Source organism: Saccostrea cucullata, unplaced genomic scaffold, assembly GCF_032062105.1.
Source record: "Saccostrea cucullata isolate Sc308-1 unplaced genomic scaffold, CSIRO_AGI_Scuc_v1 ctg1362, whole genome shotgun sequence".
Classification (NCBI taxonomy): domain Eukaryota; kingdom Metazoa; phylum Mollusca; class Bivalvia; order Ostreida; family Ostreidae; genus Saccostrea; species Saccostrea cuccullata.
Window position 1 is genome coordinate 79364 of NW_026939883.1, and position 14697 is coordinate 94060.

Here is a 14697-nt window from a genome sequence, read left to right on the forward strand (position 1 = left end):
GATCCCTGGGCCTGGTCTCCAAAAACAACATAATATTGTCAATCAGAAACTCAAGCATCTTTTGATGTCAACTTCAGAGTACTTGTGCGTACAATCAGAATGATTTTAAACAAAATAATTTGGCAAATGACCAATGAAACGGTGAGTAAATTTACGAGTTCCCTTTGTATTGAAAAAGCAAGCTGTCAATGATAGCAAAATGGCTGGACTTTTATTTATCGTGGGGAATGATTGTGTATAATGTTGAAAAGTCATAAGTTTTTAAGCTGTTGATTTTGGTAAAATCTTGTGATTTCAAGTTTTTCAAAAGTTCCTTGGAATTTTTAAGTATCCACATCTGATTTACACCACTTCTTGAATATATTTTTGTACAGTACTCTTGAAGTTTCTCCTTTACTACTGTTAATTTCTTAGTGAGTAGTAAAGAAATAGGCTTGGTTGAACATTTACTGGAACCCGCCATGTATCTTTGTTTGTAAGGATTCTAATGAAAAATTAAGTTTCGGAATCCAGTATATATATGGTAGTTCAAATTCATTTTGGTTCTTTGGGATAATAAAAATATTCAAATATGACATATGATGTTGAAGAATTTTCTCCTTAGAAAAGGAACTATAACAATAAGTTGGATTACCACCTATAGAATTAAATCCAACTTCTTCTAAAATACAATTCATACAATGCGCCTTACTAACAATGTTGTTACCTGCTTTGTCAGCAGGGACCAGTACGTAATTATCATGTAATCTATCTAATTCTTTTTTCACTTCTGGATTAATGAATACAGAGGGATAGATGGTTTTCATATTTTAATTAATATGTATCTGATACATTTAATCCATTCTGAAAAAGTGTCAACGTCTTCTTTTTCATTTCTGACCCATCGTCTGGCATAATTTTCACCAGAATCCATAATATTTATGAAATTCCGACGCCGGTTGAAGGATTGGGGTTCCTTATATTTAGGACCTTTTACAATTAGTGATCTAAGGTCCTCATCATTAACTACAGTTTTGTATATTTACGTGTTCAGCAGGACTATATTGATAGGGTAAAAAAGAACATGAACACGATGGAGGATTATGTTTCAAATACTCGATATCCAGTCCATGTAAATTTTTTTTAATTGAAAAGTTTGGAAGCAATAGTTGATGTATATTTGTAGGAAATACAAGGCGTAGTCTTTAACTTGAAATATGGTGGAATACCAGACTGGACCTTTTGTTATTAGGAATATTACTTGTATTAACTGCATCGATTCCTTTATTGATCGTTTTGCAAAATTATATTGTTAAAAAAATTCTGATGGTACACACAAGTACTCTGAAATTAACATTAAAAAGATGCTTCTGATTGACAATATTTGTAGTTTTGAAGACAACAGATTTTTCCAAATGTCTGTTGGACTTGCCATGGGTACCAATCGCTCCCAGTTATTAGACGCACCTTGTCCTTGGTCATTTGCAAAATTATATTGTTAAAAAAATTATGATGGTACACACAAGTACTCTGAAATTAACATTAAAAAGATGCTTCTGATTGACAATATTTGTAGTTTTGAAGACAACAGATTTTTCCAAATGTCTGTTGGACTTGCCATGGGTACCAATCGCTCCCAGTTATTAGAAGACCATTTTTTTTATTCATATGAAGCAGCATTTGTCGAAACTCTTCGATTCGATTTTTGCAAATGACCAAGGACAAGGTGCGTAAATTTAAGAATTCAATTTTTATTGATAAAGCAGCTTTCAATGATATCAAAAAGGATGGACTTTAATTTATCGTGGCGAATAGTTGTATATAAAGTTGGAAAGTCATACGTTTTAATGCTGTTGATTTTGATAAAATTTTGTGATTTCAAATTATCCAAAAGTTCCTTGAAATTTTAATTATCGACATCTGATTTACGTCACTTTTCAAATATATTGTTGTACAGTACTGTTGAAAATTCTTCTTCATCACTCTTCATATTTCATTGAGGAGTAAAGAAAGAGGCTTAGTACAACATTTACATGGAACCCGCTATGTATCTTTGCTTGTAAGAATTTTTATGAAGTTTTGGAATTCAGTAAGATATGGTACACTGTAATTCAAATTCATTCTGTTTGTTAGGAATATAAAAGAGTATTCAAAACTGACACATGATTTTGAAGAATTTCATTCTTTAAAAGGGAGCTATGGGTATAAGTTGGATTACCACTAGTAGAATTAAATCCCAGTTCCTCTAATATGCTATTTCAATAATGAGCTTTTCAAACAAAGATAATGTCGTTACCTGCAAACAAATCAATGGTCTAAGACGAACAATTAATCGCAGTAAGTTTATCACTCCATCTATTGTCCAGATTTGTAAGTATGCCATTTTATACACCCGCCCAAACATGGTGAAATTATAATATTGTGTTCTGAATATTTTCTGGACGAGAACCCATTAAGGAAACAACAATGACAACAGAATTTCGAAATAAGTCAGTATATAAATGGTAGTTTGGGTTTCATTTTAAGAGAAAATATTAAAAATACAAAATTATAGGAATATTTGAAAACATGTTTCAGACTTCGTCAAGTTTTAGGTTATGCCAAAAATTAAATACAATGGACATGCACTTCCTGACTCCTTTCTTACGTAATATTTATCAGGTCCCGTGCAAAATGCATCGATCTACTGGAGTAAATATCTAAATATCGTATCTTGAAACATGGAGGAGTTTGTTGGTCGTGTAGGGGAGATTCGTGATATTTTCGATCACTTGTTTTCCCCCTCATCGTCAAAAAGTGCTGTTTTCGTGCATGGATTGAAAGCAATCGGAAAGTCCTCTTTGATTCGACAGATTTGCAGCAAGGTTAAGGATTTTCAAGTCTATAGTGCGGATTTGCGAACTTCTGAAGAGCCAATCAAAAATCTGAAACATCTTTTTACTACAATTTTAAAGGAAAAGCAGTACCTTTCTGGTGAAGAGCATTTGGAAGAAGCATTTGACAAATTACTTGAAAGACTCTGTTCCGAAATCAAAGTGTCCGAAACAAAATATCTCATTGTAATATACAATATTGAAGGCGTTATAGAGGAAGGAATGTTTAAATACTTGGAAAAGGTGTTACATTTGCTAGCATATCGTAACAACGTACGAATCCTAGCAACTTCAACGACAAAACTTGAAATCAATCATCCTCGAGTTCTCGAAAAGAGACTGGATCCATTGTCATTGAAAGACTCGCAAGACTTGCTTCGAAAGCTTTGTCCATCTTTGAAAAACGACGAAAACTTCTTCAAAATAGTAAATCTATGCATGGGATTGCCTCTTGCTCTTAAAATGGTTGCAGCAGAGATTGCTGCCGGAATATTAACAATAGAAGATATCGTTTATCTGCTGAGTCAGTGTAGACTGAAACTTTTAAGCCAGGAATACTATCCAAACACGGATAGATTGGGTAACAATTCACTAAATTCATCACCAAAAGTAACACTTCTGGTTTAATGATAAAAGTATTGAATCATTATTGAATTTTTTATCACCAATAACAAGATGCTGATTTTTTTCTGTGACAGCACCAGTCTATCTTTCCTTTCTTCGGCGACTCTCTGAACCTCTACAAGAGAAATTATCCATGATAAATTACATTCCGGGAACATTTGATGCGAGGGAAGCATTGGAAATAATGGGTAAGCCTGGATATGATAAATTCTGGAAATTAAGGTATGTCACTCGTCAACTTTTTAGAAAAGTTCACGCAGAACCCCTTACTCCAAAACTATTTATTAAAACTCAATTTTTTAAACATATTTAATTTCAACAATGTTAATGTTTTAACATTCAACGAAACAAAAAGCTACAAAGAAGCAAGATTTCTGGGGGGACTATATCTTGTGGTGGAAGGATATTTAGCAGATAATTCTGCAAATCTGCACATTTATTAAATTTAATATTTTGGAACTTTAGCCTCAAATACTTTAACTCGGAGAAAATGTTCCATTATGATATTGCTAGGAATATTTAATATAGGTCTTAATTTAAATTTTAAGAACAATTTTTACACCTCTATTCAACAATTTTTTCCAAAACATGAAGATATGTCAAAAAAGTCGAGATAAAATTTACGCCATTTTTCGCCTGAAAATCGCATATTTTAATCAATATTTCAAAATTAACATCACTGACCCCTACCTTTTCTTTCATTATTTTAAAGTACTCAATACTTGTGACTGATCAGCACTTAAGTCGTAAAAAGCTTGATTTAAGAAAATGTTTTATTGCCTTTTTAATTTCCAATACCCCAAATATGTTAATTTTTAGTGCAAAAAGGTCACACAATAGTTTACGCGCATTGATTTGCATGATTTGTTCAATGATAAATATTGTTCAAAATATTTTACGTAAAATAAAATCATATTTATTGCCATGGTTATATTTGATAATATATGATAAAGGTTAAAGTAATTAACCAAAGAGTTAGAATTTAAGCGCAAAAAGGTCAACTTCATTGTACTGTAGATCAGTAAGATGAACACTGACCCACTATTTTCTCTGCGATTTTGAGTCACTCTATATGAATACTTATCCAAAATATACTTCTCAAAAAATCCTTGATTTAGCAAATTTCACGAGTGACATACCTTAAAATTCTTCACTCATTTGTCAAAAATATTCATAGATACTATAAATTCTAGGATGTGAAGGTTCAGATATTGAGGACCTGAAAACAGCAATAAAACATCACGTTATTCACAAAAACAGCAACTATCAAAGATTTGACATTCATGGAATTTTGCGAGACTGCATAAATGAATACATTCTAATAAAGGATTTACCCGGTGTGTATCAAACATATTTTACTTTGCCAATGATCTTATGAGGTATAATATTGTATTTCAACCATGTTTTATAATTATGCTTTTATGATTTTATATTGGATATTTCTTTTTAGTTGTACGTATCAGATTCTGTAAGGTCTTTTCGGAGATCCTTCAAGAGTTAGAAAAGCGTACTTTTACTTCTGAGTATCAGGCGGCCCTTTGTCAATTGAATGTGGAGCAACAAAACTTCACTAAGTTGTTTACAGATGTGTTCCACTGCACCGGGGATACCTATGATAACTTTGTCAATATTGCCTCGTTTGAGTTTAACATGTCCACACCAGCCTTTATGTTTAGTTCTCCTGAAACATATGGTAAAGAAATCATTATTCAATTAATTTATTAGAATATCGTCTCCCACATAACACAAACACTTATTTTTCTCGGTTATTGATCCTCTGTGATTTTCCTAATGCTGTAACACATAATTGCCCATTCTTGCAGAAATGGGAATGATTTTCTACCAGGAATGTTTGCGCCTTACACGAAAACAGAGAAATGAATACGATACATCACGAGTACTGATAGGCTGGGGGCGTGTTGTTACAAATATAAAGGTATTTCAAAACTTTTTAATAATGTAAGATCTGAAAAACCTCAATGTATTTAAATACCAACTCGGCCTTTACATTAAAAATCTATGATGCATATAAACCAAAATTCAGATTGCGTTTTTCTCTGTTTAATACGTGTATATTTTACAGTTTACAATCACCTTGTCTCAAACAAGTGTTGAAAAAGGGACGTTCATATTGATGTTCCAAGTTAATGATTAGAGCAGGCCCACGGCCAGGAACACGTTAAGTTCCAAGACAGTACCGTTGTCAGAAACCTTTGAAGTTAAGCACTGAAAATGGCTCGTTGTCATGAATTTACAGGTGAGGTTATGACAAAATCCGTCCGGTGTCATTACTTGAGAAGACAGGCCGTGAGCAGTTTTTCATTTTAAAAGTTAAATCATTTCAACCAATGTCTGAAATTGCAATGGGGAACAGGACTGACACCCTTTTGGTGTTGTATGAATTTCAGCCGTTAAAATTAAGTAATAAAAGAGGGGTTTGCGTTGGCGATATTAAACCCTGGTGAAATCAAACTCGGACTTCATTCATTTTCCTTCTGAGATGTTATATTTTTTGTAAACAGAATATTATATATATACCAATTGGTGCAGTCAGTATTAAGACATGTTATAAGCCTTTACGGAAAAAAATAGAACAAATTAAGTGAAATTTTTGATTTATTATAATTTATGTCCGTTGTCATGATAAGATACGAAAATTCAGTCCGTTGTCATCGGTCCGTTGTCGCTACTGCACTGTACGTATACACTATGAAGGAGGTCGATTTTAGTTTTTTTATGCTTTGATAAATTTCAAGCATTTTTTAAATAAATTAGTGAACTAATTAATCATAAGGAACTAAACCTATGCTATTTCCTATATTTCATATAATATTTAGCTTTTGTTTGTCAGACATAACGGCTTCAGCCCTTTTCCTTTAAAAACTTATTTCAAAGTGAAGGAAGAAATACGCACGCCAACTCTCTATTTCCGCCTACATTATGCACCCATTTAGATCAAATTCAATATTAATGACAATTTGGCCATAAAATTGTTGTGTAATACAAAGAACAGTTCAATGGTAATTAATGAATTGTTTTAATAACAGCGCTAAATAGTAAATTATCCCTATTTCCAGCTTTTGAAAAAGGGGGGTAGACGATATTATCATTTGAACGATCACCATATTTTGAAATAGTCTTCGATATGATTAAATGTTCCTAGTATCTTTTCTATTGTTTTAGGCAAATAAATTAAAAACATAAATATATTAATAAAATATAATGTTTCAGTTGTAAATCGCCTCGAAATTGGTGGAAAAAATAAGCATTTATAAATGTCATATGAGAAATATCAGTTTGATAGTGCAGTAAAAAATAACCAAACACAGATATGGCAGTTTTGTCGATTATGTCATTTACTTGAATGGCATAAAGTAAAATGTATAACAAACCATTAAGGGTGATCACTTGATATTAAACAAAACAGGATAAACATGTACATAGGTGCATGAAAGGTACAAGTGTGATCCCCCTGAGACTGACTAGAAATTTACATGCAGTAAAAATATCAGATAACATGTAAATATGCATAAAATATAACATAAATTAGATAATCCTTGGAGGCATCCAAACAATTGCGCTAACCCCATAAATGTATGACAAGTTTAAAATTTTACAAGAAAAATACATATTTTGACTAGAATGCAAAATAATACAAAAAAGAACCCATAAAAAGGGTGGTTGGAGGGTTTTATACATCGCACTAACAGGATTACAGAAATGGCGCAACAACAACAAAAAAAAAGAAAGATTTTTATTGGATTAAGAAAAATCCGTAACCATTGTAACTATCCGACGGTGTAAGATTTAATAGATATCTCATAGCGGCATAAATTGAATTATCTGTGATAATATTGTTTTTGTCGTTTTTGACTGTAAACATATCTGTGATAATATTGTTTTTCTTTGTCGTTTTTGTCAATAAAGTATAAACATACTCCCCCCCCCCCCCCCCGCCGTTTGAATTTTTGAAATAACAGTCCATGATACATGTAAAAAGGAATTTTTGTTTCCTGGGGGGATGTTTTCAAAGTATTTTCCGTTAATTTTTTATTGTGAAAAACACAAGTTTACCAAAATCTTATAGTTGTCTCTCTTTGTTTTCCCAAATAAGTAAAGTTTTATGAAATTCATATAATTATCTATAAAATATATTAAAAAGCCTTCGAATTTGTTAAGTATTGAAAACTGACTTGGCGGTAGGCGGGGGACCAGGCTTTGGTTCGCAGTTCTTTGAAGTTGAGGGAATATTCAAAGATTTTATGCAAACGTTAAGAGCTATATCTCAAAGTAAAAGATCCCAGTCATTTGTTCATATTTCTGTTCATTTTGAATTTCTTTGCTTATGCAAAAAATTCTTTTAGGAGGGAGTATCATCTGCCTACCGTTTACACCCACCGTGTGCTCCTTGTCTTGATCGGGAAATATACCGGGAAAAATCGACAATTCAGGGTGTATAAAGTGGCCTATCAGTTAGTATGAAAAACGTCAGTCAGCCTTTGACTCTATGATAAATTGTATTTGCTGACAGATTATTGCTTCGAAAAAAAAAAATTTTGAAATTATGACTTTCATAAAACAAGACTTTTGATATTCTTGTTTTAGCAACTTGTTTGTCAATCGTTTAATACGTATTAAAAACTTCTGTATTTTAAAGTACACGTATATCCAACATTCTAATTTTGTTATACTGATAATATATCAGAAATTGTTACACGTTTGCACTCTATTATGAAAATGAATTGAATATAAAAACAACACAGAATGGTTAGCACGTTGGCGTATATACACTACTCCTAAGACGACCCGCAATAAGATTCCAGATTTTCTGCAATATGCTTTCTCTTTCTTAAGAGTACATATACATTTGATCATTTTTGTTATATATGTATTTTATTGATCAGTCTGACTAAAACAAGCCTCTACTATTTCACTTTCAACAAAGTAAACTAGTAGGGACTGGCTTTAGTCAGACTGTTTTATTGATAAACTTACAGGTTAAGAAAAAGACACCGGACTAGAAAAACTTAACATGTACTGACAACGGACGTTTTGCTTATAAATTGCAATTTCTTTTAAAAAGCCTATTATCAAGAATAGGCTGTCAGTTGCCTAACACATGTAAAATTAAGTTTTTCTTCATATTTTAAAATAAAAGGACCATTTCAATAAATTTTAAATAAGAAATATTTAATTTTCAAGCTGACGATCACAACTTCACAAATGGGCATGTGATTGCTAACCAACCTTCTCAAAATGTATTGTAGATATCTAATACATTAATCTTTGTATAGAATACTGAATGCTGCATCTGTTCCCCAAAATTTAAATTTTATCTCGAAATTGGTCAAAAACGTCATTTTGTAGGCATTATGTATAAATCTTTGTATGTTTCTAATGATTGATTGATTAATTGTATATTGTTTAACGTCCCTCTCGAGAATTTTTCACTCATATGGAGACGTCACCGTATGCCGGTGAAGGGCTTTAAATTTTGACCTTTACTCGGCACTCAGGGCCATTGAGCAGTGAGGGATCTTGCCAACGCCTGCCGCTGACACGGAGCCTCGGTTTTTAAGGTCTCATCCGAAGGACCCGCAACTTTCACTTCAAAGTGCCGAGCGCATGGCGAGGGAACGGTTGCCACCCATTTTATCGACTGGGTCAGTCGCGGCCGAGATTCACGACCTCCCGATCACGTGTTTCTAATGACAATGGACGGATATTATCATAACCTTACCTATATTTTCATGACAACGAGTAATTTTCAGTGCTTAACTTTAAAGGTTTCTGACAACGGTACTGTCTTGGAACTTAACGTGTTCCTGGCTGTGAGGTCCATTTCCAGAAAGCTGCAAGTCCTCTTCAAACAAACGGGCATGGCTGATGCATTTATTGATATCCAATTCCAAATACATTTTTGATATTGCATACGACCTACATTTTCTGTATGATTGAACTGTTGAAAATAAAAACTGCAGCCCATCTTATTCCAAAAATAATTATAATGTAATTTTTAAGTTTTTAAGCATACCCTTAAATTTGCAAAAATCTTTTTAACCGAAAAAAAAAAACAAAAAAAAAAAAAAAAAACAAAACAAAACAAAAAAAAAACAACTGCTAGTTTATTGAAACAGGCATTTTTTGGTGCACATCTTAAGAAAAAGAGGGATGCCAATCCAAAAAGAGGATTCCAAAGTGTAGTTTTTTTATTTTTAATTTTAGGAAGTTTTAAGGACAGACGATACAAGGAAAAATGAATGCCTGGATTAGTTTATATTTTTTGACCTAATATCATTGCAAAGAGATAATAAATTTGTTGAATTTTGGAAATTTTATTCAAAAAGATTTTAATCCTTATTAATCTATACAAAAGTTATCTGTCCGCAGACGCTAATCAATAAAAAAAATGTGGAATGGCCTAAACTTGAACATAACTTGTATTAATTTTGCATGTAGTGTGGTACTCTTCTAGAAAAATCATTTGGTTTGAACTTTGCCTCATAGATACATGTAGCATTCATCAAGGTGAGATTCGTTATCTTACTTGATTACCTCTGTTTACATTGCATAATCTGAGGTGCAGGGCTATCAAACTCTGAAAGATAAGGGATAGTGAAATGGATGTTCATTGCAATTTTTATTCTAACAATTTTTTTTAAATCTCAGCTTTACTTTAGTTTGCTTGTTTGTTTGTATGTGTTTGACGTCCCTCTCGAGAATTTTTCACCCATACAGAGACGCCCCCAACATTCGGTGGAAAGATGCAACTTTGTTCTTTCCTTCTGCACTTAGGGCCATTGAAGAGTGAGGTTTTTTCATGCCAGTACCTTCTGCGACATGGGATCTCGGTTTATACGTTCTCGTCCGATAGACCGGTTTTAACGTCCAACAGTGGGATTCTAACCCGCGAAGTAAGGATAAACTCCTTACTTCGTGAACTTAAAGCAGATGCTCTGAACTTAAAGCAGATGCTCTAACCATGTATTATAGGATCAAAGATTTAGTTAAAAAAACAGAAAGATGTGTAGCTTATGATGTATTAATGCATATTTAAGATAATTATATATAAACAAAACCAATACATTGTAATAATATGGTAAGTAATTCTCTTTGAAATGAAATATGTTATGCCAATAAATTAGGTAATAGTGCCAACATTTTGGAAGAATATAGCTTGGTCAGTAAAGTTTTAAGCAAGTCGATTCCTACTAAGCCAGGAATCCCATGCGAATCAAACTTGCATGGATGACCCATCTGAGAATGAACATTAGTAATTCTAGATATCCCATATTTCCAAATGAACAATTTTTATTTTGTAAATTTTTGACAAACAATGTTGATGAAACAAGAATTTCGATAGCAGTATATGGGTTTAAAGTCATCATTTCATAAGTACATGTACAACAGAATATATGTACATTGAACATAAATAACGAACAGTATTCAAGCTCAAAAGTCCATTAAAAATACAAAATAGCGGCAGGGCTGAGCGGAATCAGAGTGGGATCAGGTGCCATGGAGGAGTGAGCATTTCCTGTCACACCCGCCTTGTGTTCCTTGTCATGACGGAAACAACGGAAAAATATGTCTACAATTCAGTGTGTATATAATGGCTTAACGATTCAAATGAAAAACCTCAGTCTTCGTTTGACTTAATGATAAATCGTATTTGCTGACAAGGTCATTGTATCGGCCATAGAACTGACGAAATAATGATTTTAATCAAAACTTTTGATATTCTTGTTCCAGCAACTTGTTTGTCAATGATTTAATATGTTTTAAAAATTGTTCATTCGTAGAGCATGCTCTTGCGAATCAAATCACCTTAGAGAAATACACCCCGTAAACAGTTAATGAAAGTATATTGCTGCATATGTAAGGGAAGTTGACGTAAAGTCATCTTGTTTGTCATAAAGGCTGATTGTTCGATTAAACTCCTTTTCAAGTGAAATATCTAAATATGAAACAGATGTGTCCGATTCTGTAGTATTTTTTTATTTCAAGCTGATATATCCTATCGACATAAAAATGGAAATAACTATTGTTTATTGACTTGATAATACGTCGTCGATATACTAGTATCTAAATGTCGAGTTGAAGGTTAGAGTAAGTTTTTTTTAATCACGCATAAGGATTTTTATTACGTTTTAGTATACAATATAGACACGGTTATTCAAATCCATTTGGGTTAATAGAAATTTCTAAGCATTAAAAACTCACATATGATTGTGAAGAAATTCCTAATTAGAAAGGGTTATAGGTATAAGTTGGATTACCCTCTACTAGAATTAAATCCCAGTTCCTCTAAAATAAAATTACAATAATGAACCTTACAGACAAATGTATATTTAACTGTATATTTACATAAGATAGTAATGAATCAACTGAGGCATTTTTTTAAACTTTTATTGTAACACTGAATTTTTTTGACTACTGAACACTGAATTTTTTTTCTTTTTAAGTCCCATCACATTTACATTATAACACTGTGGACTTAAAAAGATATTGAAAACTATCGTTATATGTCTTCAACCACTTGAAATTGCAATTGCGCATGCATCCCTTAATTTTTTTTTAATTACATATATATTATATCATGTTGAACTATTAGTAAGTCAAATATATTTTGTGTTTAAATTATGTTATTTTCTGTTATTTAGGGAGACTATATTCTTGGTGAAAAGCATTACAGAAGCGCTCTGGGTATACGACAATGTTTTGTTAAGAAAAGCGACTTCTCTTTGGCTTTGCTATATCAGGGACTGGGCTGGAATCTAGGATGTCAAGGAAAACTACAGGAAGCAATAGCGTAAGTATTTGTATTCAGATTGGATTGAAAAAGACACAGTTATTATATATACCTTAATTTTTGTACTTTTTCACGTACAAATATGTATATTTGGAGATAGTATCTTTGCGATCAAGTACAATAATTTTCACTTTTTTATTCTTTGGTGTGTACAATACTTATTGTTTCATTTATATCTATTAGATTTCTGGAAAAAGCATTACAAACTGAGTTGGAATTAGGGATGAAATTAGAAAATCTAATTTTGAACACCTTTCAAACACTAGCTTTATTCCATCTGGATCTAGGTACACATGTATCAAGCATACAAGCTTCAACGTGTGAAATATAAGTAAGCGGAAAATAAATAAGAATCGTTAGTTCCAAAATAAATTTTGAAATATATTTCATTATTTAAGTAGATCATATGAAAATTGGTGAGAAATATCAAATGGAAGCATTACGGCGTAGGCGGCGGGCTATTGGGACAGATATACACCCAATAATGGGTTCCATGATTAACAATGTTGGAGAAATGTATCGGAAGAAACCCGATTTGAAAGAAGCAGAGACACATTTTAGACGTGGATTAGATATAAAAATTCGAACAAATGCTGCAGTAAAAAGTATAGTGGATTCCGAAATCAATCTAGCAAATTTATTGACGGAAACCGGAAGGACTGAAGATGCCATTGTGCTCTTACATAGTAGTCAGAGTCGGATAGAAAATTTAAAAGGTATTTATAGAGATGTTAAAGCACAGGTTCATGAGGCTTTTGGCAAAGCGTATGTCAAAGAAGGGAATTATACTTTTGCTTCCCACTCCTTTCGAAGTGCCATTGAATGCCTTGAAGACAGCGAGCCAAGTGACCTCGGTTTACTCGGTTTGCAGTGTCAGTTGGCAGAGATTCTGATTAGTCTGCAAAAATACAAAGAAGCAATCAATTTAATGAAAACGTCTTTGCAAGGCAAGGAAGAGGCGATTAAACATAATCCATTTACTCTGTTTGTGCTTCGTTGTTATAAAATCATCAGAAAAGCTCAGATTGCTTATGGTCTTGTCTCTGAAGCTCAAGAATCAGAAAAACTTGGTCATATTGAATTTACACGCTTAGAAAACTTGTTTAAAGATCTGAAAAACAAGAGAGGACTTGAAAGACTTCACGAAGAATGGGAATGAAATTGATTCGTTGAATTCTTTTTTTTTCATGAATAAACGAAAATGTTGTATTTGTTTTATGTTTACATTGCATCTATCATGAATAAATACCATTCCATATTCAAGCTTCATTGTTATTGAAAATATTGTCCTTTAAAGAAGGACTAATCTAAAAAATTATATAATTATTTCCATCAGTTGTTATTAATTTTACGGAAGTACGATCTTAAATGTTAAAATAAATAAACAAATTGAAATTTAAAAAACCTCTTTCATACTTATTCAATTCATATGTACCTGATATTTATGCTTCGAAGATTCAATGTTTTGCATAACTTAGCTTTCACTGAGATTATGAGTCAACTACACATAATTGAATAAAATTTTTAAAAACGTTTTAATGTATTTACTTCAATCCTTATGAAAAAATTCTAGTTATAAAGTTATGCAGAACATTCTCCCGGATCAAATATTTCTTTCAGACAACCAAATTTTCTTATTGGCTTTCAAATGTATTCAACATTGAAAAAAGGAAATAAATTGATTCAAAAAGTTTATAAACAATCCTAAAATATGTCGATATTTTTATAGAATCTTTACAATAGTTCTTCTTTTGAAGAAACAAGGAATTGGGTATCCTTTCCACACTAATGAAAACAAGAAAAACAAGGATTGAATTCTCTCAGATGTAAGTCAAACTCCAAAGGACATGGTCAAAAGGTCTAAAGTGTTGTACCCAAAGGTAGGTCTTGTTACAAGGAATAGACCTGTGAAATATAAAAGCCTTGGTCCTAACTGTTCAAAAGTTATGAAAGGTATTTTTTTTAAGTTTTAAAAAGTAGATTTAACTCTTAGATCGAGGTCAAAAGGTCAAAAATATTTATACCAGCTGAAAGATCTTGTCACAATAAATATACATGTGAAGGATGAAAGCCCTAGATCAAACTGTTCAAAAGTTATGACCAAGGTTAACGTGTGGTATTTTTTGGTTAAAGTTGGTCAAACTCCAAGGTCAAGGTCAGGAGGTCAAATTTGTGGTACCCAAAGAAAGGTCTTGTCTCAAGTAATGCATCTGTGAAATATCAAAGTCATAGCCCCACCCACTCAATAGTTATGGGCTAGGTTAAAGTTGACAACAGACAGACAGACAAACAGACAGCCAGGACAAAAACAATAAACATATACACAGAAAAGAGAAAATTATTGAACTAGGTCAGGAAAGAGTTGTCTGCTCTAAAGTATGCATAAACATGTACTGTCCGAACAAATGA

The 14697-nt window shown here is 32.4% G+C and overlaps 1 protein-coding gene across 1 annotated transcript; it reads left to right on the forward strand.

Annotated features, from left to right (window-relative positions):
• Positions 1–3196: 3196 nt before the first annotated feature.
• Positions 3197–13448, forward strand: LOC134254162 (uncharacterized). The gene is made up of 8 exons (XM_062736705.1): positions 3197–3432; positions 3551–3664; positions 4670–4813; positions 4927–5169; positions 5300–5412; positions 12140–12288; positions 12472–12575; positions 12690–13448. The coding sequence occupies exons 1-8, from the start codon at positions 3291–3293 to the stop codon at positions 13445–13447; spliced, it is 1767 nt and encodes a 588-aa protein (XP_062592689.1). The 5' UTR covers positions 3197–3290; the 3' UTR covers position 13448.
• The last annotated feature ends 1249 nt before the right edge of the window (positions 13449–14697 follow it).

Coding starts and splice junctions, on each gene's coding strand:
- LOC134254162 (XM_062736705.1), top strand. CDS start 3,291: ATGGGATTGCCTCTTGCTCTTAAAATGGTTGCAGCAGAGATTGCTGCC. Junction 3,433..3,550: donor TCCAAACACGGATAGATTGG/GTAACAATTCAC, acceptor TTTCTGTGACAG/CACCAGTCTATCTTTCCTTT. Junction 12,289..12,471: donor AAACTACAGGAAGCAATAGC/GTAAGTATTTGT, acceptor TATATCTATTAG/ATTTCTGGAAAAAGCATTAC.